The following is a 23875-nucleotide window of genomic DNA, read 5'->3' as shown; positions in this document are numbered from 1 at the left end:
GACTACTTAGATATAGTATTAGTAAACTATTATGTCCAGCAGCTGCATAAAAATGTTAACACAGTGTGAAATATAAAATGATGCAGCCATTGTGGAAAACAATATAGTGGTTCCTCAAGATAGCAAACACAGAATTAACATACAACCCAGGATTCCACTTTGTGGTAGATACTCCAAAGAACTGAAACCGGGGTACAGCTGTTTATATACCCATGCCCATAGCAGCATTATTCATAATAGCTAAAATGATGGAAGCAACCCAAGTGTCCATCAATGAATGAATGGATCAATAAAATATAGCATACACATACACACAGAAAATATTATTCAATCTTAAAAAAGGAAACCCTTGAATATGTTACAATATGGATGAACCTTGAGGACATTATTTATGTTAAGTGAAATAAGTCACAAAAGGACAAATACTGTAAAATTACATGACTACTTAGAATGATCTTCAGAGACAGACTGGAAAGGTGGTTGTCGGGGTTGGAGGAAAGGAGGAGTCAGGAGCTATTGTTTAATGGTTATGGAGTTTTGATTTGGGAAAATTAAATATTTGTGAAATGGATGACGACGATAGTTATATATCAATATGAAAGTACTTGATGCCACTGAACTGTACACTTAAATATAGTTAAAATGAAAAATTTATACCATATGTGTTTTGCCACATTAAAGACATTTTTCTCAGTTTCATCTTAAGTCCTACAGTTTAGGAGGAAAACAAGAGGAATTAACTTTATAAAAACTGTTGGTACCATAAATCATCCATAAAATCATTAACACATGCTCAACGGCCTTAAAACCTATTTCAGAACTACAGTATTCTTCAGATGGTCACCTGTGACTGTCTATGTCTGTTTTGTTTTGCTATTCCGTTGTATTTAGAGATCCTGTGTCACTAAGATCTTCCTATTTAGCGATCACTGATGAAATAGAAGCCGGGGGAACAGAAAAAGTTCTAAGGCAGGAATAAAAATTTGAGGACTCAAAGTTCAAATCAAGTCAGTTAAACTTATTAAAAGTCCCTTGTCAAGTTGTGACCTCACCTATTTGTAAAAAGCGAGATACTGAAAGTAAGCAAAAGCGGTTTCACCCTTCAAGAGATATCGAAGTCCATTCTTAGACATATATTTTAATTCACAGGTAACTCCTGAAAACCCTCACTTGGAAATGAATCCAAAAGCTAGTTTTCCCAAGGAGAATGAGAAGAAATGGGTCTGGCATTTGGTAGGGTAGTATGACTTTCCCTTTTCCCATGTCTCAAAAAATATTTCAATGGCAATTGCCCAGTTGTGAAAACTACCATCAGGACAAACCCTGTCCTACCCCTTCCCTGACTCTGAGGCATGGGTGAAAGGCTGCTTGTTCCCTTAAACTTTTTAGAACACATTCACCAACACATATCTTAATACTTAGTATGGAGAGCCCCCATATAAAAACCATCACCAGTCTCAAACATACAGCTTCACACAAATCCCCTCACTATCCCGAAACCTAGAAGAGTTAAGTCTTTAACTTTCCCCTCACCTCTAAAAACACAATTCACATGCAAGTGATCATGTTTGTATAATCACAATGCCTACTTTTCTCCTAATACTAAATGTGATTCTTTTTCAGTTAAAAAGTCATAGGTTTGGTGTATTCAGTACATTTTCAAAAGAAGGTGCAAACTCAGAGTTAAACTAATATTTAGAAGAATTCTAGGAGGAGGTTTTGGCTCACCGAAACCAAGAACTAAATGCCACACTCCTGGTTTCCTTTCTCAATTTGAAAGGTTCCATTCAACAGCATATTATTAAGGTTGGACATGCGGAACGGGTTCTCAAACCAAGCACAATGTTGCTCAGATAACACAGTATCTGAGACAAATTTTAGCCACAATGAGCTCAAACTTTAGAAATTATAGCCAAACCTTTCTTTCTTTGTATTAGCATTATTTTCTTTAGCTAAAATTTCACCTTTAACATCAAGGCTGACTGGGGTGAATGTTCTAGGGAACATTCCTGTAAATGGAAAATATAAATAGGGAATCAGAGGAATTTTTTTTAGTAGTTAGTTCCTTTTTAAAGAAATACGTTTGGAAAAAAGATGTAAAAGGTCTTGGATCTGCCTTACAGTCGTTTGTTTCAATTCAAGAACAGACCCTGACTGAAATAATCCCTCCTCTGACAACCTGTTTGAGGCTGCATTTTTGTACACACAGTAGTGGCCCTTCTGTAATCCTGGGATCAGCCTGACCTATGAACCAGAGCAGGTTCTGAGGGGTCATGCAGGGTCACGTGGGACTTGAGATGGACGTGATGGACGTGTCTAGAGGTCTTTCCAGTGGGTGCTATGAGACACTGCAGAACAAGAGCAGCATCATTACACCAGGCACAAACAGGTCACCAGAGACATGAATGAACGAGTTGGTAATCCACTACCTTCAGATCTGCCTGAAAGAAGAGAAAGTCAGATTCATTTAACAGGCTGCCCTAGCGCTTGAAAATGAATACTTCTTGAGTGACCAGTCATCAGTTATTTATTGCCCACTCTTATAATCCTATAGTTTAGCAGTTCCAAAGTGTCATCCTAGCAGGACAAAGAGGCTCACACCTGTAATCCCAGCAACTCAGGATGCAAAGGATCACAAATTCAAGGCTAGCCTCAGTAACTTAGTGAGACTGTCTCAAATTTAAAAATAAAAAGGGCTGGGGATGTAGCTCAGTGGTAAAGAGTCCCTAGGTTCAATCCCCAGGGGGTGGAAAATTATCTTGTCCAGACCCTTATTTTTAAGTGTGTTGACCCAAATAAAGCCCTTGCAATCACTGCACAAACCAAGGTCTGGGCTGGTTCTTTTTTCAACAACCTTTTCCACATATAATCACTAATACCAAGAGAAGTATTTTACTAGGAGATTCCAGAACTTTATGGGATTTTGAAAGAAACAAAACAAATAGGAAAAAGACAGAATGCCTTAAAGGAAGACAGAACTCTAAAAACTTCCCATCATGTGTCACTTAGGATATCATCCTACAGTATATGTGGACACATAGGAGGGGTGCCCACAGCTCACAATGACATTATAGAAATAGCATAGTTCTGTTTTCTTGGAAGATTAGCTATGGTTGCAGTCATGGGAATGACATACCTATAAAATGCCCTAAAATGCTACAGATCAACCATTTACCATCTTTCATGGTCTAAAACCTATCAATTACCAATAAAGTATCACATGGTGTCCAGAATGCAAGACAAGAAAGTAGTAATGTTAAGGGAAAACTTACATATTTTTCCCAAAATAAATAAAAATGACCTCTCTTTAAAAGAAGAAAAAAAAACTTTTCTCACCATGCAGAAAACTTTAACCACTGAGATATTTTGTGAAAGGATTTGGGGATGACTACCAACTGACACTAGTGCTGAAAGTTCATTCCCAAGGCTTGACTGTGCACTAAAACAGCAATATCCAGCTCTAAGTTTGCCAAGGAGAACCTAAAACAAAGAATTCTAGCAAAACTTAATTCATTTATCACTTTTTCCATTACCTTCTTTTAATTTAAACATGCATACACAAAGAAAGGTTTCCATCTTTTAATTTTTAACATAATATACAGGACTACAATACCATAAGTTCAAATTATGGGAAATATCACACTCAAATATGCTTTGATTTGACAAGTTGCTGTTACAATACTGAGAAATTTCATGAAAAAGTTATTTAACAATTTTTAAGATAATCAAATATCTTTTTGCTACATGGGCCAATGCATCAATAGTAACTTGTTTAAAAATGCAGTCTTTTGGACTTCAAATTATTAAAAAAGAATATCAAGATTATACAGATATATGTTCTGAATTATTCAAACTCATTCCATTTTCGAAAGCTGAAGGTAAACTTTCTACATTAAACATTTCATGAGACCACTTCTCCCTTGCACTTACATGTAAAAGTCAAAATTAAAGCACAATTCCCTAAAGACATAGCTATTTCTAGAATACAATTGGTGTCATCATAAAAGACTACTAGAACTAAATTATCACTTTTATATTAACACTTTTCACCACAACACGTCTTTCCTAAAAAGACAAAAAAAATCCTGGGAAATTAGATTTCCCTTATTAAACTGAACATAATAGAATCTCTTACTTTCTGCTTCCAGTAGGAACTATCTACACAGCACAGTGCTACATACAATTATTCCAGTGAAATGTGTATTTAGTTTCACAATATGATCAACACAGTAGTGTCATACAAAGTTTTCTGCAGGTAAAAATGCTAGGAAAGGCCACGGTGGACAGTGCCAGACACTGAGTACAGTAGATTACAGGTACCACTGAGGGCCAGGAGACCACAGAGTTCAGTCTTTGTTCAGCAATGGAAAAAGAGAAACATCTACAGAAACATAAGAATAAAAATATATAATTCCACTGTTGATAATGTAATTTTCCAGATTCTGTTTAGTTAAATGGACGAACTAGCTTAACTTAAATTTAGAGAAAGTGAATACAATCAGAACATGAAAGATTTTCCTTGTTTCCTCATCAAAGGAATGCACTAGGGTTAGCGCGAGGATCTTTCTGGTTCCTGTATCTGTAGGTCAGCCAAACCCCCAAGATCTGCAATAAAAAAAGAGAAAATGAAAGTAATGTTTGCATATATTTGTTCAATATGTCATAAAATAACTCTGAAACCTGAATCACTTTGCTTTTTTGTTTGTTCAAAAGAAATTTCTATTTCTTTTTTTTCAAAGGACGTAAGTAAACCAAATGAGAACCTAAAACAAATTAAAATATGAACATTGGAGTAGGCCACATGATTGTTGCCCAAAGACATGCACATCAGGAGCCCCAGGACCTGGGATTATGTTCCTTTACAGGGTCACAGGGACTTCCTAGATGTGACTGAGTTAGAATAATCTAGTGAGTTCTATGATGCAATTGCAAGGGTTCTCATAAGAGGGAGGCGGGAAGGACAAAGTCAGAAATACAGAGAGAAGGCAGCATGAGAACAAAGCGAGGAAGTGAAAAGATGCTACAGTTCTGGCTTTAAGGATGGAATATTAAGTTTTATCTTTTCTTTTTTATCCACTTTCTTAATAATAGCAAAACGTGGGGCTGGAGTTGTAGATCAGTGGTAGAGCACTTGCCTGGTATGTGTGAGGCCCTGGGTTCAACTCTCAGCATCACATATAAATAAAATAAAAGATCCACTGACAATTAATAAAATAGCAAAATGTGAATTTTTCACTCTTAGGAGTAGACTAAATTAAAATAGAATTTATAAAACACGGGGGCTGGGGATATACAGTTCATAGAGTGCTTGCCTATCAAGACCCTGGGTTCAATCCCCAGCACCTCAAAAAAAAAAAAATTTATAAAACACACATATAATGTATTATACACTAACCGTATATATATGTGTGTGTGTATATATGTGTGTGTGTGTGTGTGTGTGTGTGTGTGTTATATATACACCACATATACACAAATGGAATTTATACATTATTTGTCCATTTTCCAAATACACAAAAAATATCAAAACAAGAAAAGCCTTTCTAAGAATAAAAATCAAAGGTCTAAACCATACAGGTGAAGGCAACAGATTTGACTACAATGAAAATAAAATCCTCTCTGAGCTGAAAAAGAAACACCACCAAAAAAAAAAAAAAAAAAAAAATTAGGTAAATGCCAAAGGAACTGAAAGCAGAACAAAGCAAAGCAATGCAAGAAAAAAAGTAGAGGTAGGAGAGGAATTAGTGGAAGGCAAAGAGGAAGAGAGGGAGGTAGCAGGGGTACAGTGTGGGGAGCAGTTAAGCAGGAACTGAGGTTCTCATAGCCTGGGCTACTCTTCCCACACAGATTTCACCCTAAGTTCCCCTCTGGGATTCTGAGGGAAAAAATCCCCCGTTTTGCATAAGCTATTTTGAGTTTATTACATGCAATTCAAAGAGCCTCCAGTAAGACAAAAGTAAATAAACAAGTCAAAAAGTAAATGTAGTCAAAAAATATATGGTCAAATTCAGTAGCTGCTTTTTCAAAAGAATAAATGGAATTGTGAAAGATGGTAAAAAAAAATGTTATAATAAAAATATCTACAGTTAGTGCTCAAACCAGAAGTTGATACTCTTCCCAGAAGACAATTAAAATAATATGTTTTTAATCATTAAAAACTTTTTAAAACATCTCGATCTTGGATCATATTTGATGTCTCTTTATAAATGTAATCTCAGGGCAAAAGATAGGATACAGAAAAACATTCTGTATAAGATGACTGTGGCATTATTTATTATAGAAACATATTAAAGGAAAAATTAAGCTAACTCATTAAATTCCACTCATACAAAAGACTCAGGATTTTTCTAATTTTCTTTAAAGATAAATTCTCACTCTTACAGCCTACCATATTTCTATAGCTACATATCCAACTTTAATTAAAAGAATGACTGTGTGCATGTTATTCTGTTATCTGTATAAAACAGGAATATCACATGGTCATCCCACAATGGCAATAAATAGGAGTCTCATTCTGTTTTTTTAAATGGGCCATTTTATGTACACACACATATCCCCATTTTTAAAAGTGAGGGGACAAAAGCACAAAATGCTTAAGTGACTTACCCAAGGCCACACCACTAATAAGCAGCTGCACTAAGTTTCCAACCCAAATAGTGCAGCTCCTGAGTTCAATCCTTAACCATTGCTCTTGGGTGATACACCTTCATGTAACCAGCCCACTGCTGAGAATCAAAGCTAACCCAAAGGTTTGTTGCTACAAATAAATATCCTATGTATTCATTTCATATAATTATCTCCATAAAATACTAGAAGTGAAATTTATGAGTTAAAAAAAAAAAAAAACAATCTTTATGTCAATTCAGAAGCATCAAAAACTGCACAAGGTTAGGGAGATAATTCAGTGGGTAGAGCACTTGCCTGGTATGCACAATCCCCAGTAACACCAAAAGAAACAGGAAAAAATTGTCCACAGATATTGAGAGTTTAAAAAAAAAAAAAAAAAAAAAAAAAAAAAAAAAAAAGACACTGAGCACACACCTATAGTCCCAGTTACTTGGAGGGCTAAGTCATGAGGACTGCTTGAGCCTAGGAGTCAAGGCTAGGGTGGACAACATAATGAGTCCCTATCTCAAAAAAATTAATCAATTAAATTAAATCAAAAAATAAAAAAGGAGGCTGGTGATGTGACTCAGTACTCAGTTACATGAGTAATGTATGAAACTTCACTCCAGCAACATGAAAAAAAAATTACAGAAGAAGACAATAAGGAAATAACATTATTTAAAAGAATGAATTATTATCAAATAATATTCATGTGTCTTATAGACACTTATACTATATAAAAATTTATAATTATGAATATATTGATGTAGAACAAACATATATACATGAGGAATTAATAAGAGAGGTCAACTATAGATTTTAGAAAGCCAGGAAGAGGGGAATGGAGGGTGAAGAGGAGGGGCAATTTTTCAAAGCATACTTTTATATCTATATTTATACGCACACGATATTAAATAAATGTTCAACCTATTCCAAAATTAAATTTAAAATTTATCATTACAAATCTAAAAAAGATGATACCCTAGAGATAATTCAGTCTATTCGGACACTTTTTATTGTTGTTGTTGTTCATTAAATTTTACATAATAGAAAACAGATAAGAAATTTTACACTGTCATAAAGTTAAGGCTAGATCTATGGGATTTCTGATTTCAAGCCAGGGGTCCTTTGTTACATTGCAAAAGTCAGTTGACTAATACTAAGGTGCAATACTATACTCTTACCATACAAACCAGGATTCCCTATGACAAACGGGGAAAAATACTGAAGTTTTTTGCACATACCTCTGTAAAACTGAAAAAGAGGCCAATGCCACCCACAAATCTCAAAACTTCTCCAGCATATTCTCCTATTATTGGAGCACACAGCGAGCACTGATGGCCGCTCTGAACACAGCTCTGCATTAATTAAAGAAAAGACATGTTATTTCAAAGCACATTTATGAAGAGCACATAAAAACTACACATACACAATAAATTAGGTTCTGGGCATATTACATCCAATCTGAGGCACTGCTGTTTTAGTGGTATGCAAATTTCTAAGACAGCCTCCTCATGTACAAGTCCTGTATTTGCTTCCCCTTGTGACTGGAACTTGAGAACAGGATGGGGGAGACACTCCCACATTTAGGTTGCATTCTAAAATACTACAACCTTAACAGAAGAGAAAGAGAGAGAAGGGTAGTTCTATTTGTCCTCACTTGGAAGTGTTTAGCTGGCTAAGAACCCCAATTTAGTATAGATCATTGTTCTTCTCCTGTCCTGATATGCTTCAAAAACCAAATTATTTATATATCTCCTCTAAATGTCTTAGAATGACCATGCAATGCTCTTTAACTCCATGTTGTAGGAAGAGTCAAATGAGAAAGAATTAGGAGCAATAAACCAAAGCCTGGATATCTGACTGGGCCCTGGAATATTCAGTGCTCTTAGGATATTTGAGAATAAGCAAATGCTACAAAATGTATATGAAAATATGATAGTTATATGTAACACAAATTTGAAATGCAATTCAGCATCAGAGTTGTGGGGGGTGCTCAGACCCAGGAAGTAAGGTTTGGGGCTCAGCAGATGGAGGAAGAAATAAATTCAGTTAGGACAGTAGACATGCTTTATTCAGAGGTGGCAACAACCTTTAGCCTACAGACAGTTCCATTTCTCCCCAGTCAATTCCATTTAGCCCCTGAGTTTTTTCATAGGCCCTTTTTATATGCAGGCCAAACAAAGAAGGCACACTGCCAACAGATTACATAAGTGGGTGCATGCTCACAAGCAAAGTATCTATGACCTTGAGTATATACGCTGATTCAGGATGTTTCTGGCCTTGACTAGACAAGCTCCATCACTTATGATTAAAAGTCACTGCCAGTTTCATCCCATTATTGAGGTAGCAATAAAAATCTTTCCCAGCCACGTCCAATTGTCCAGGGACATAGACTGGATTCACAGGGTAGTCTGGTAGCAGAACTGACAGGCACCTCAGTGACCATAACATAGCTGGTTCCCAGTCCTGGCTACACACTAAAAACAATATAACCTGCCAGAAACTAGAGTGAGGAAGCTTAACTATAGTCATTTGGGGGTTGCCCCAACAATCAGAAAGTCTACTTCTTTTATGATAATCATTATGCATTTGTACATAATGAATTTATATACACTTTATATATGTTTTAAACTTTGGACTTACAGCCAGACAGGTGTCATTTGGGTTAAAACTTCGGAACCCACAGCAGTTTAAATTTCTCTGGATGTCATTTCGAGCACTCGCTGTATTGTTCCAACCAACCTCCAGAAGTTGACTCTAGGAAATGCATTTCAGATATACATTAAAATGTGTCATCCCTGCATCAATGTGTAAAGCTTGAGCCCACAGCTTTTAATACTGAATGTACATAAAATATCCTATAAGACCATTAAAACTTTTCAAAGGCTTATCCCTGAATCTATAACAAAAACTAAAGCACTACTTCTATGAATGAAGAAGTCTTAATTTTCACATGCAAATTAAAAGAAGCACTTGCTTGAAAGGCGTAATTCTGAGTATAATGAGACAAAGTTTCTGTTGTCCCAAGACAGAAACCCGTATTTCTCTACAAATTTGAGCTTGAAAAGAGTACTTGCTAGAATCAAACCACAAATATTTTGGAGTAAAGGTTTTGCTGCAAAGTGGTAGGTAAAGGCTAGATAAACACGTTTAGCAGTGCCAAATTTTACCCAGTGAGATCTAAGGACACAAAATGCAGCAACACCTCCTGGTATCTTCAGCTCTAATCAGTCCCACTCAGGCAATCAGGAACAGAAGAGCATAGCTCTCCAGAGTGAAAGAGCATTCTGGGCAAGAAGAAATGGTTTACACTACAACTATTTCTCCCCCTGTTTTCATACCCAGACTATGTGGTATAATAAAGTAGCAGGAAAAAGTCTTTGCTTACCTGTTGTTCCTGATTCAGGGCTAAACAAGCACACGAGACAGAAAACTGAACAATAAATACAAGGAGGAGAATAATCATATACTGAAAGTCAAATGTTAAGGATGTTTCTAAGCACTCTTAAAATAGCATTAAGCAGGAGTACTGACACACTTTAAAATGCAATGGAAGCAATCTACCCAGAAAATAGAATGAATGGCACTTCGAGAAAGTTCAAAAAGGATATGTATATAGAAAAATAAAACTGATAATTATATAAAAATTCACTTCTATTAGAATTTTATTCAAATTAAACAAAAATTCTTACATATATCAAACAGGAAATAAGTAGAAACAAACATACATAAGCTTTCTTATGTCTAAAACATACTGTTAAATTCTAAACCAAACATTGTCATGTTGGAAAAAACCTAGGTCACTGAATCAGTTCAATTTAACTAAATTAGCAATATATAAGTAGGACTATACTGAACTTGCAGAATACTGTCTAAGGTGGCAAGGACTGAGTGGGGATAAACATACAATACGTTTATCCTCAGAAATATTCCTAATATTGGTATAACAAATGTGCATCAAGCTTCCTGGGAGTTGCTTTCTGGCGATTAATCTCCTAATAATAATATTAAATTAGCTATAGTCATCAAAATAGTAATCAAAGAATGCAACCCAAACTGGTGTAAAAAAAAAAATCCCAATTTTAAAAAAGGATACAAAAAATAGCAACACCTGATGGTGTTTCACAGCTCCGATCAGTCCCACTAATGCAATCAGAAACAAGAAGATGCCCACTGCAATGACCACACCAACCACTCGGAGACTGGAAATCAGCCCAAAGCCAATGCCCCAAGCTGCAATTCCAATTAGCAACAGACTAACCAACTGCAAAAAGGGAGGGCGGGGTGCACAGGGAGGAGAGAGAGAAAAGGGGGAAAATGTCAATTTCCATAATATCAACATTTTTAGGTAAATTAGATCTCATTATCTTTCAAATACTTGCTAATATTCAATACAATAATCCCTCAGTATACACAGGAGATTGGTTCCAGGAACCACCGGCCCACTCAGATAACAAAACCTAAAGAATGTCAAGTTTCATACACAATGGTGTGGTAATTTTATATAACCTCTGTACAACCCCTGATATACTTTCAATCATCTCTAAGTTTCTCAATACAAAAAAAAAAAAAATGCTACACAAATAATTGTTTTAGTGTATTGTTAAAGGAATGACAGGAAAAATGTTCCTCCAAGATGCAATTTATTTTCTGAATATTTCTGATCCAGTTGGTTGAATATGGAGAACTGATTGTCTTAGAAGACACAAAAGATCTCAGTGGCTAGTATTGTTTTAATAAATTATATTAATCCTCAGTTAAGCTTTAGACTAACAATAATCCATAATATTAACAAGGTGACTCCGAGGTCACCTGTTTTACTAAGCCTAAACACCTGCTACTTAAGTTTGTGAAGTAACAGCATACGTGATACTTGTAGACATCAATATACCTCAGTCCAATGTAATCATTTCTTCACATGGAACCTGCTCATCTTCTTCTTCAAATTCCACCTGGACTATAGCTTTCTTTGTCCTCCCAGCCTCCAAAAGACTGACTGAATCCCTCCCTCCTCTGGCAATCTATGTTCCTTGAGTTTGGTTAGACTATTCCCATCATTGCACGCACCAAGCCTTTCTCCAGAAGACTGAGAGACACTTCAGAGTAAGGGCCCATGTTTACCTCCATGTATCCCCAGAACCCAGCAAAGGCCCTGGTCCCTGGGGAACCTCAAAAGTCTCTCCGAGAACTGTCACTGAAATAAACTGCTTTAGATGTCATTATCTAGCATGTACGTATTCATAGAGAGGTAGAGACTGTTTAAACCTTCAACAGGATGAAAAGCATACAAGAGACTTTAGCTACTTAGAATGAAATGGCATTCTGAACAAGAAGAAATTATTTTATACTTGAAGGATAATATTTATACTTTTTATCAAACATCACTGGGTGAAGGGGTAGAACACATGTCTAATGACTGGAACCTGTAAAACTCCAAGTTGCTGTTATTTCTTTAAAATAAAGACAAAACCTATAGAAGACGTAACTTAAGCAGGTATCAGGGAGGAGATGGAGAGACGAACAGGAAGAAGCAAGCATCTTCCATGCCCTTGTGGTCAACCATGTCCTAGAGCAATGGTGATGATGTAATAACAAGTTGGGAGGAATCACAATATTAAAAAATATATTTTCTAGCACGACATAAAGGCCCAATCTGTTTAGAAATATAAAAATTACCACTTAGTCAAATGGATCTTTTTCTGCTCAAATATAGACGTTTTCTATGTAAAATAGTTTATTAGAAAAATTATACTTTTACTGGAATATTTAGCAAAACTGCTAAATACTGTTCATTCATTTGTATTTTTACCCAAAATATGTTTGTAGTTTTGCCAAACAGGAACAACTGGAAAACAAAAGAAACCATCTGTAATGTCATAAAACCAAGCTATGGAGCTACAAGAGTCAGTGGTTTCCACTGCAGCTGACACACACAGAAAGCTTTCATTTTTAGAGGGGCAGGGGAGGCAAAAAGCTCTCACACACTTTGCCACCCAGAAATTTGTCTAGTGCCTTTCCTTATCAGCAGGCCCATTTGCTTCTGTTTCATTTTTATCGTCCTCACTCAGTCTTCTCACAACTTTAAACAATTTTAGATGGAGAAAAAGTCCTCTGCCTCTTCACAAGTGAGTTTATTTCTGACTCTGTGATTTCCAAATATATCCTATTTCCTTTCTCGAGGTGTAAAAGGCAGAAGCCTTAAGGAGGTGTGAAGGAAGAAGGCCTGGAGGATGCTGGGATGGGCCTCACCTTCAGGAGGCAACGGGACTATGCTGCATCGTGGTACCAAACACGGAAGATGGTCCACACTTATACACATTAGAGTAGCTTGTCAGTTATGGATCTCCAGAAAAATAGAACCAAACAGAGATATCACTGGTTATCTCTAATTGTCTATCAAGAGAAAATGAGAAAGGGAGAGTCAGAGATGGAGAAATTCTAAAGAACCGGCTTATACGACTGTCAGGATGGGCAAGTCAGGAATTTGTGGGGCAGGCCAGCAGGCTAGAAACTCAGAATTTCTTCTTCCTCAGGAAACCTCAGTGGTTGCTTTTAAGGTTTTTACCAACTGGATGAGGCCTACCAACATGGCAGGGAGTAATCTGCTTTACTTAAAGAACAGTGATTGCAATGTCAGTCGTACCAACAAAGCTCCTTCAGAGCAAGCTCCAGAACAGTGTTTGACCAAACAAGTGGGCACCACAGCCTATCTACAAGTTGACACGTAAAATTAACCATCCCTCTTGACAATAGAGTCCTGGATGTGATGCATATTTACTAATTCTACTAAATTCATGGGATACCAATGAAGCCAGAATTAAGAACAGGTAGTTAGTATAGAAATAGGAAATCGGGTCAAATGGAGGAAATGAAGCCATGAAGCCATCTGCCTCTGGAAGTTGGAGACTGCCCCTGGAAGAATGGAATATCAAGGAGCTCCAGAGCCCATTGATTCCCAAATTTACCTGCCTTTATTAAGGACTGCAAGCAAGGAGCTGCTAATTAATGCCCCCTGGGCCCTTATCTGCCTGAATCACCCTGGCCCTCCCCCTGCCCATCGCTTCTCACTTAATGCAAAACCAGGCCTAGTTAGGCAGGAAGGAGAGATAAGGGGGAGAGAACTGGAGAACAAAAGAGACTTTAACCTATAAAAGCTGTAGGGTGCGCTCACTTCTTGGGACTTTAGAACATCAGCCATGGCCCCCTTCTTCCTGCCGGGAGAAGTCTGTATTATTACCTTTAAATAAAACCTGCTTAATATGCTTGCCTTGGCACGCTTCTCTAGTGTTCAATCTTCAACATTAGAAGGAGCAGAACTTGTCACCGGTAAACGGTGGTATCACCAACTTTCTATTTCATAGACCACCACTTTATATTTCATCTTAGTCTTACAGACATCATCTCAGTCTCAGAGACAAAAAGATCAGAAACATGAATAATATCATATCAAAAAAAGGTTCTAATCCCATAGTTTTAAAGAATCCTTGGGGGAAGCATACAAAACCCCCAACTATATTAATGAAATGCTTAAACATTAAAAATATAAAAAGTTAAACATTCTTAAATACTGATTAAAAGTCAATTATTCATCAACAAATGGTTAATGCCAATTACGTGCTAAACTCCAGAGACCAGACATCCCAACTAGATCAGGGGTCAGCAAAGTTTCTCTTTAAATGGCCCAATATTTACTATTTGGCTTTGCAGATCATATGGTCCCTGCCATAACTATTCAATTTTGCTACTATATGCAAAAGCTGAAATGGGTAATACATAAGTGAATAAAAAGGGCTATGTTCCAATAACATCTTATCTTTAAACACTGAAATTTAAATGCACGTAATTTTCAAGTATCACAACATACTATTGTTGGAGATTTTTTTTATCTTTTTAAAAATGCAAAACTGTTCTTCACTAATATGCCATACAGCAAGCAAGCAGTGAATAGATTTGGCCCAAAGGTTTGCTCTAGGTCAGTAGAAGAAAAAATGAAAAATTACAATGGGACTAATTAATTGTTAAATCAGAGATTTTTTTAAATGGGTAAGAATATAAGATAATAATCCCCTCCCCACCAGAAAAAAAAAAAAATCCAGATAAACAGGTGAAAGACTGCAAGGAAAGAGTGAAGAAGCAGATAGTAAACCAGGAAAAAAAAAAAAAACAAAAAAACTGTGAATATTATCTTATGTAGCAAAAGAATGAATACTATTTGCATGGCAAAAGATGTGATTAGGGATCTTAATTAAGGATCTTCAAAGGAGGAGCTTATCCTGTATTATCAGGTAGGGCCTCAGTGTCATCAAAAGTATCCTTATGAGAGAAGGGCAGAGGGAAATTCTGAGTCACATTCACACAAAGGAGGTAATGTAAACAAAGGAACAAAAGGCAGAAATTGATTCAGGTGCAAGACAAAAAATGCCTGTAGCCACCAAAACACAAGATGCAAGGAACAGATTCTCCCCCAGGGCCTCTAGAGGCAGCCTCACCCTGTTAGTACCTTGATGTCATACTTCTGGTTTCCAGAACTATGAGAAAATACATTTCTGGTGTTTTAAGTCATCCAGGTTTGTGGTAATTTGTCATAGCAGCTCTAGGAAAGAAATAGAGGACAATTTGCACACTTGGAGTTGGACTAGTCAGGAACCTCTGTGATAGAAAGTGCCTGATATTTTACTATCAATGTGATCCCAAGTATACAGCCATTTTGAAATACTCAGATTATCTGTCAGCAACCTCCCCAGAAACCAAACCTTTGAAACCAACAGCAGCATTTCAGCAATGAGAAACCTGGTCAATTCTCACTTAATTGCCAAATAATAGGCTCATTAATGAGAATCTACTCTACTTGCCATTTTTTTTTTTTTTTTAAGAGTCAGGATCTTGAATATTGTCAGGCTAGCCCCAACCTCCTATACTCAGCCTTCCCAAGACCTAGGACTACAGGCAGGCCCTACAGCATCTTGCTCCATAAAATTTTTTACAACCAAATGGTGGAGGGCACTGGTCCAGTTCTCTGATTAGGCATTATACTATTATTGAAAATGTTATCTAGAACATTCACAAGGATCTCTGCTCTGAATCCCTCCCCTGACACCCCCTCCACCACACCATAGGGAAAAGAAGAAGCTGCTCCCTTCTTTAACTGTGTAGGAAATTCCTTACCAAGGTGATTCTGCTATGTCTTTAACAGGTTTTAGTATATCCCTATTACTCCAACTAGGAAATCTTTCAGAACCACTGAAGATTTCCAATTGTTGCTTGAAAAAATTACCCAAGTATAGTGACTTAAAACAACACCAATTTATTCTCTACAAATCCAGAGGCCAAAAGACCAACCTGGATAGGTTGACATTGCTGTATCAATCAGGTTGCATTTCTTCTGGAAATTCCAGGGGAGAATCTGTTTTCCACCTTTTCTAGCTTCGAGAGGGTTCCAAGTTCTGGCATTCCTTGGTATACAGTCCCTCCTTCCCCTTCAAAGTCAGGAGTATACCATCTTCAAATCTCAGAATACAACCCACTTCTCTCAGCATTATCTCCTTTTCCCTGACCATTCTGCCTACCACTTATAAGAACCTTTGTGATTATATAAGGAATAACCTCCCATCTCCAGGGTCTCACAATTCAATCACATCTTCAAAGTCCCCTTTGCTTTGTGAGGTAACATACTGGCAGATTCCAAGGATTAGGATGTGAACTCCCCTGGAGTCAGTCAGCACTCAGTCTACCACAGAGGGTGAGAAATGGGCAACTGAGTTACCCAAGAATCTTTCCCGCTAAAATATTTCAAAACATTGCAAAATATTTTAACATTTTATTTAAATATATATGTGAGCATGAAGAAACCCTGGGAAGTCCCCAGAGACCAGAAATGAAAGAACAGAAAGCTCAAACCATAAGCAGGCAACTGGTTGGGTGGGCCCAGGATGCCTGGGGAAGGAGCTCCTGGATCAGAACAGTCCCTGAAGGAGAAGGACTTTGGTTTCAAGCCAAGCAGAACTGGGAAGTGAAACTGAGACCACAGAGCTAGTAACTCCAAGAAGCTATTTTCTCAGTGTAAGTAAGACGTTACAGAAAAACAACAACTGAACATCCAGGAAGACGGCAAAGATTTTTTGAAACTCTTCACAGAATCTACAAGAAAGAGAAACACCACACCCAGCTCTATATTTGGAGTTTAAATGTAAACTACCCCATACGTCCAGGAATCTTCATGCCAAGTATTTCAGATAAAAGCTGATCAGATTGTGACGGCATTTGTGAAAGAAAAACTCATAGAAGCAACTCCAAAATGACTCAGGAAGGGCATTTCCAAATGCCAACTTCAATACCATTCCCAAAAATTGTTAAAAAAAAAAAAATTATATACATGCATATGTGACCATTGCTAAACTTAGCAAACACCACAAAACACATGAGAAACAAATACTATGAGAGATGTAACACACACAGAACAATTAGTTTCCAAGAACTTGAGGTTAAAAAATTAATGAGACTAAAATTAATACATTTAAGCTAACTAAATAGATTAAAACACAATTTGGGGGGGGAAAAAAACATATTTTTAAAATGACTCGAAAAAGTCAAAACTAAGTATGCAGAGAAACCTGGTAGAAAAGATAAAACATAATTTAAAAAGAAAAAAATAATAATGGCCCTTAAGCAAAATTATTTTTTAAGAAAAAGAATAAGAGTAAATACCTTAAAATTTCCCTAAGAAACAGCTACCAAAAATTCAAAGCAAAAAATCACACTCAGTGACAAAACATAAGAAATATTTCCTTCAAAACTCAAGAATAAATTCACCTCTTCTATGCAGCACTGTAGAATGTCTCAGGTCACTGAGCAAGAGTGAAGGGGGGGATGGGTGGAGCAGGAAGAGCACCCCAGGCAATATTCACAAATTAGTACAAGTATGTACAAAGGAAATCCTAAACATTTGCCAATTACTAAAATTGATAAGAACCAGCAAAGTTACTAGAAACAGGATCAATATACAAAAATCAAAAGCATGCTGATTCAACCAAAATAGTTTTTAAATATTTTCTTAGGATTCAACTTGTAATAGGCCCCCAGAGTACAAAGTACAGATGAATAAATCTAACAAAAGCAGCCAGCATAAGAGCTTCTGGAGAAAATGGTGAAATGAATTGAAGAACATGATAAAGATCTAAATTAAGAGCTATATGATGTTCATACAGGAAGAGACACTCACAATAGAACACTAACTCATCCCCAACTAACCCACAAATTCAATGTAATTCTAGTCAAAATAGGAGAGTTTTAATTCACATGGAAGGAAGAATGACACAGATGAGCTGGAAACACTCCAGAACATTAAGGACAAACACCTCTATCTGCTATACTTTTTCAACCCTGTACTGTCACCAGCTCCAGGCAGAAAAAAAAATGTTGCTGGGGGCAAATCACACCTTGCTAGTAGTCAAATCCAACTGTCCTGAACTCTGCCTTTGACTTTTCATCCTATTTTGGAAACCTTAAGTTTGATTCTACATCTTTTGGGAGTGTTTCATTATTTAAACATTAGTAAAAATAAGTAAATAAATAAAATTAAAACAACCAAAGAAATGCTGGGCACAGTAGCACGTGCCTATAATCCCAGGGACTCCAGAGGCTGAGGCAGGAGGCTCACAAGTTCAAGGCCAGCCTCCAGCAATTTAGTAAGGCCCTAAGTAACTTAGTGAGACAGTGTCTCAAAATAAAAGTAAAAAGGGTTGGGGATGTGGCTCACTGGTTAAGAAGCTCTGGGTTCAATCCCTGGTACCAAAAAAAAAAAAAAAAAAAAAAAAAAATCAAAACTGAAGAAGTTAAAAACCATCCTAACAAAAGTCAGAACTTACTTTAATGGTTCAGTAATTTAAACCAAGTCACAGATCTACATAAGCCAACAGTATGGTATTTGAGAGAGCTGGAATTCTAAATCAGTAGGGAAAGTGGAGGCTTTAATGAGCAGCTCTATGACAATTACTTTCCACTGTGAAGGAGGATAGTATTAGTCCCTACCTTACCCGATCAATTTAACCCTACCTATAAAAAGCACACTTTGAAAGTTAAAAAACAAAAGTACAGAAAAATATTGCAATAATTTTGTGGTTAAAGAAATATTTTTTAACCAAGATTCAAAAAAGCACACACTACTAAGACATTTGATGTATGAAAAAAATATTCTAAGTGTTTTACATTTATTAACCAATTAACCTTTACAACAACCCAAGAAGATAAGTTGTACTACAGCTTTCATTTCCCAGATGGAAAAAAATTGTTCACAGAGATGTTAAGTAATTTGCCCAAGATTACACAGCAAGTAAGGGGCAGTAGAAGTGGAATATGAATTAGGGCTTTCTGGCAGCAGATTCTGATACATATTCTTATTTACAATTTTATATAATGAAAGATATAAGACAAAAAAGGATAAGCTTAGGGGCTGGGGTTGTGGCTCAATGGCAGAGCACTTGCCTAGCATGTGTGAGGCACTGGGTTGGATTCTCAGCAGCACATATAAATAAATGAATAAAATAAAGGTCTACCAAAATCTACAAAATATTTTTTTAAAAAAGGATAAGCCTAGGACTAAATATCTCCAACCCTTACAAATCAATTTAAAAAGGCAAAAAGCACCCTGAAGAGACATCAAAGGTAATGAGGTCATCACTGAAGAATCCAAAAAGCCACTCAATAAAAATTAAAATATCAAATATTAACATCCACATATATGAACTCACAAGTACTGGATTGTCAAAAATTAGGCCCAAAGACCCCAAGGGCGCAGGGATCCAGCAACTGTTGTTGCTACCTTATAGAAAAATTTGGCAAGAAAGCAAAAGATGTGTATCCCTTATTAATGCTGCAATTCTGTTTCTAGGTTAATCCCCAAGAGAACATGCATTTCACCAACTAGAAATACACCAGGATTCTGCCACAGCCTTGTTTGTAACCATAAAAAGCTGATAATGACCTTAAACTCGAAATGGAGATTCCTAAACTTTGGTGTCATCACACAACAGAACCCAAACGATTTTTTAATCTATTTCTATGAAATAATAAACTTCAAAACTATAAATCAGATAAGTTGTACAAACACACATGAAACATACCATTTGTATATGTTTTCAAACACAAAAAACATTTAATATTCCCTGTGGAAATCAGTATGTGAAGTTGTCTGGGATGCCATAAACATACAGATGCTGACTTCAGGACAGTGAGTTCTGAAGAGGGGAAACAAGCAGGCTGGAGAGGGGACCTGAAGTCCCACAAACTGGTCCATTTTTTCCTCAACCAGCCTAAGTTCTTCCCATTTCCCAAACCCAGTAATTTGAATGAAGATAGTCTTGTTTTTCTTTCAAAAATTTTGTGTTTTAATTAAAAAAAAAAAATTTGTGTTAATTACAATTGAATCATCAAGTATGGCCCACATTCCTTCCTCTAATTTGCTACCACTTAGGAAAAAAGGAAAGCTTTAAAATGACGGTGATACATACCTGAAGGCAGCAGGTAATAATTTATGGAGTCTCCACATCTGTGTAACAAAACGTCCATCACACTTGGTCTCAAGTATGAACCAAGACATCACCCTTCACCACACAGAAGTCATTTACAAGGGCCATGAAAGGTGGAAGAGAACAGATTCAACTATCTAATCCAAAACAAATTGTACATCTATTACTACAATAGTGAAATTGCATCAATATGAACTTATTTGAGATAATCAATTTTCTCATTAAACTCCCTGAATATTTTTTCATTAAAAAATTGAAAATAATGTATGTAAGTGATAACTATAAGATACAACAAAAATCTCCCAAATGTTCATAATTAACTTTAAGTTAAAAATAGCACCTAAAGTTTTAAGATATGCCTCGAAGATTTGATTACTAGTATTTTGTTAACTTTTACTAAAGGAGATTCTTTTAAAGATAATAATGAGACAATTTATTGCTTAGTGGTAATTACATGTTATTGTTGGTTTGCAATTTTAAAGAGATTATAAGAAGTCTTACAAACTAGTGATCTAAAAATTATTGATTCCAATAAAATTAATTCTAACTGCATAATTAAAAAGTCTAAGCTTGTCACTATAACTTAGTAGACAAAGGAACTGCAAAGAATCCTTTGTTCAATTATAATAACAGTTTCCTTATGAAACCAATTGTAATAGAAAGTAAATTTAGACCCATGACAAATAGTTTCCTTCCTTTGGGAGACAGAATGCTGATAAAAACAGATTATGGATCTGTTAACTCCTTGATAGCGATGTTTTTATGAGCAGGAAGCACCGACCTTTCCTGTTTTCTCTTTAGAACAAAGAAAAGTTGGCCATATAAAAAGAGCTTTAAGAGAGAGTTAAAAGACCTGTAATGGAAAAGGCACACCACAGCAAGATTATAAAAATATGTCAAATTGTTATGGCTGCACCAAGCAAATCCCAAAGAGGTAGCAGCAGCAAGACTACCAGCTCACGCATGAGTAGATTCTGAAGGTGAATAAATAGGAGGGTCTCATGCAAGGGATATAGAGATCCTCAGCCAGGCTTACAAGACAGCACAAAAACCACAGAACCCCAGGGCACAAAGGTACCTGGTCAGTCATTTTAATGTAGCCCCTTCATTTTGGAGATGAGAACATCACAGTAGCAAGGTGACATCCAAATGATGTAGTGATAGAATTGTAGCAAACTTCCTGTTTGGTGCATTTTCCCCTCCACCTAGGACTATATCATAGTGCCCAGTAATGTACTTAAGGAATATTTAACACTTAATATCAAAGATACCATTACATTGTATAAGAATTTGCAGTTCTTGTTTTGCCATTTGAATAGATCTTCTTAATTTACTTCCTATGAGATTTGACTACATAGTAATGTGTAAAAGAACAAGTCCCTCTTCTCATATGACCTTTCCATTAGTTAGCTACCAAATGCTAACTTACCCTTGTTGTGCTTTTTATTTTTCTTTTATCTGAATGAAAAATTCTGCCACATACACTTACATTCACAGACAAGCACAAGAGCACACACTGGGCTACCTAGAGTCAGGGAAGAAGAAATTCTCCTTAGGATGAAGAGACCTTATCTCTGAGGTCACGCCAGTAAACAGAAATGCTTAAAACTAATCAACATGTGTTTACACCCCTTTTGGATTGATACATGCAATGCTACTAAAAATATATTTATATATGTGTATATATGTGTGTGTATGTGCATGATGTTCTTTATAATCAAGCATTAAGTATTGAAATGTTAAACTATGACACTTTCAAATAAAGAAGAAATTGCTAGAATATTCTAGAATTAAGAACCAAACAACTGCTGCCCCGAAGATCAATCTTTGTGGTGGACATGTGTTGCTTCTGCTGCCTAACACATATCTTTCTTATCCTCGTGCTTTGCTTTTTTGCTGAGGTAGAAAAGAGCGATTACCACAGCCTGGGAAGAGGGTCGAATGGGGGAAGGGAGAGGACTATAGAGACGATTAATGGGCCAGGAGTACAGGTGGGTAGGGCGAATAATGTTTAATGCTTCACAGCACAGTAGGGTAGCTATGGTTGACAACAATTAAATGAAAGCTTGTTGAGGATTCTGAATATTCACAGCCCAAATGAAATAATGTATGTCTGAGGTGATGATGTCAATTTCTCTGAACATCACACATTGTATATAGATGAACTGAAATGCCACACTGTAGCACATTGAATATGTACAATTGCTGTGTGTCAATTTAAAAAAAAAAAAACTTTTTAAAAATGTTTATAGAAGACCTCTCTAAAGTTTTTTAATCCAAAGTCAAAAAAAGGTGTTAAAGAGCCACAGTACTAGGCCATATTTTTTTCTCCAAACACCATCCCTAGGCTTACTAAATTTAGCTCCATCCTAATTTTACTTCTGAGTAGGTCAGTTCCAAATCTGTAGGTATGGTGAGAAAACAGACGAGTTACAAAAAAGGATGAGGAGACTTCTGGGGATGATGGATATGTTCGAGGTCTTGAACATAGTGTGGAGTCACAGATGTACACAAATACCAAAACTTATCAAATGCTACACTGTAAAAAGGCATGGTCACTAATACCTCAATAAATCTGCCACCCCCCCACCCTAACCTAGCAAAAGACAAAACCTCAGAAGGAAAAGCATTTTACAGCATCATCTTTCTTCTGGCATGAACAAATTCTGGTGCCTAGAAGAAAGTCACATACCAGGTATACAAATGGAGACTGGGTACATGACAACATGCTTGGATTGTGTACCTTGTCTGGGATTGCTTACTTTCTCACCTCTTTCTCAATGGAAATGATACACTTGACCATTTTAAGCAGTGGTATAGCTGGGCACCTATTTCCTGCAACTGAAATCTTCCTATTGCTGTCTTGAACGTGTCCTCCCAAAGCTTGAATGTTAGAAACTTAATTTTCAAATCCATATGCTGGTGATATTTGTAAGTGGAAATTTGGGGAGGTAATTAGGATTAGATGAATTCTTCAGGTGTGGGGGTTAGAAACTTTATAAGAAGAGCCAGGTATCATGGTTTGGGAGGCTGAAGCAGGAAGATCTCAAGGTAAACCTCATCAAATTAGTAAAACTCTGTCTTAAATTTAAAAAAAAGAAAAAAGACTGGGGATATAGCTCAGTGGTAGAGCACCCCTGGGTTCAATCCCCAGTTCTGCAAAAAAAGAAAGAAAGAAAGAAAAAAAAAAAAAAAAAACATTTAAGAGGAGGAAGGGACCAATACACCCACTCTCTGGTCATGTGATGACTTCCTCCATATTACAATGCTGCAAGAAGACCCTCACCAGATGTTCCCCCTCAAGCCCGAACCTTCCAACCTCCAGAATTGTGAGAAATAAATTTCTTTTCTTTATAAAGTACCCAGTCCGTGATGTTCTGTTCTAGCAGCAGCAAACAAACTAAGACACTAACATGGTGGTCTTTGTTTAAAGCTGATCCAATTAGGTCATTCTCCAGCTGGCTGTCCTTTGTTTCTTGTTTTAGGATAAAGTCTACATAGGGCTCTTAAATTTCAGGATGTGAAAGGCCTGGATTACCCCTGGAGGTAATTTGTTAGCCACTAATCCCCACCCCTGTACTTTGAATTCTTTTAAGGGGCCCTCTACATAGAGTGCCATTCAGTCAAGGCACACGTTGATCTTATATTTCTAGCACCTGGCTAAGTGCCTATTACTGAAGAGGTGCTCAAAACATATTGAATGAAAGGGCTCTTGATATGGCTCATTACACGTTAAAGACGGG

General features: G+C 36.6%; 1 protein-coding gene across 1 annotated transcript in view; it reads right to left on the bottom strand.

Moving 5' to 3' along the window:
- Positions 1-3565: 3565 nt before the first annotated feature.
- The window catches only part of Tspan13 (tetraspanin 13), a 30410-nt gene continuing 10100 nt past the window's right edge, over positions 3566-23875 (bottom strand). Inside the window, exons 2-6 of the mRNA XM_047561451.1 lie at positions 10706-10873; positions 9998-10078; positions 9253-9366; positions 7851-7964; positions 3566-4605 (exon numbers count right to left, since the gene is read on the bottom strand). Coding sequence (XP_047417407.1) covers positions 4531-4605; positions 7851-7964; positions 9253-9366; positions 9998-10078; positions 10706-10873 — 552 coding nt within the window. The 3' untranslated portion in view covers positions 3566-4530. The remainder of the gene's footprint in view (positions 4606-7850; positions 7965-9252; positions 9367-9997; positions 10079-10705; positions 10874-23875) is intronic.

The sequence above is a fragment of the Sciurus carolinensis genome, chromosome 8, assembly GCF_902686445.1.
Source record: "Sciurus carolinensis chromosome 8, mSciCar1.2, whole genome shotgun sequence".
Lineage (NCBI taxonomy): Eukaryota > Metazoa > Chordata > Mammalia > Rodentia > Sciuridae > Sciurus > Sciurus carolinensis.
This window is presented reverse-complemented; position numbering and strand designations above follow the sequence as displayed.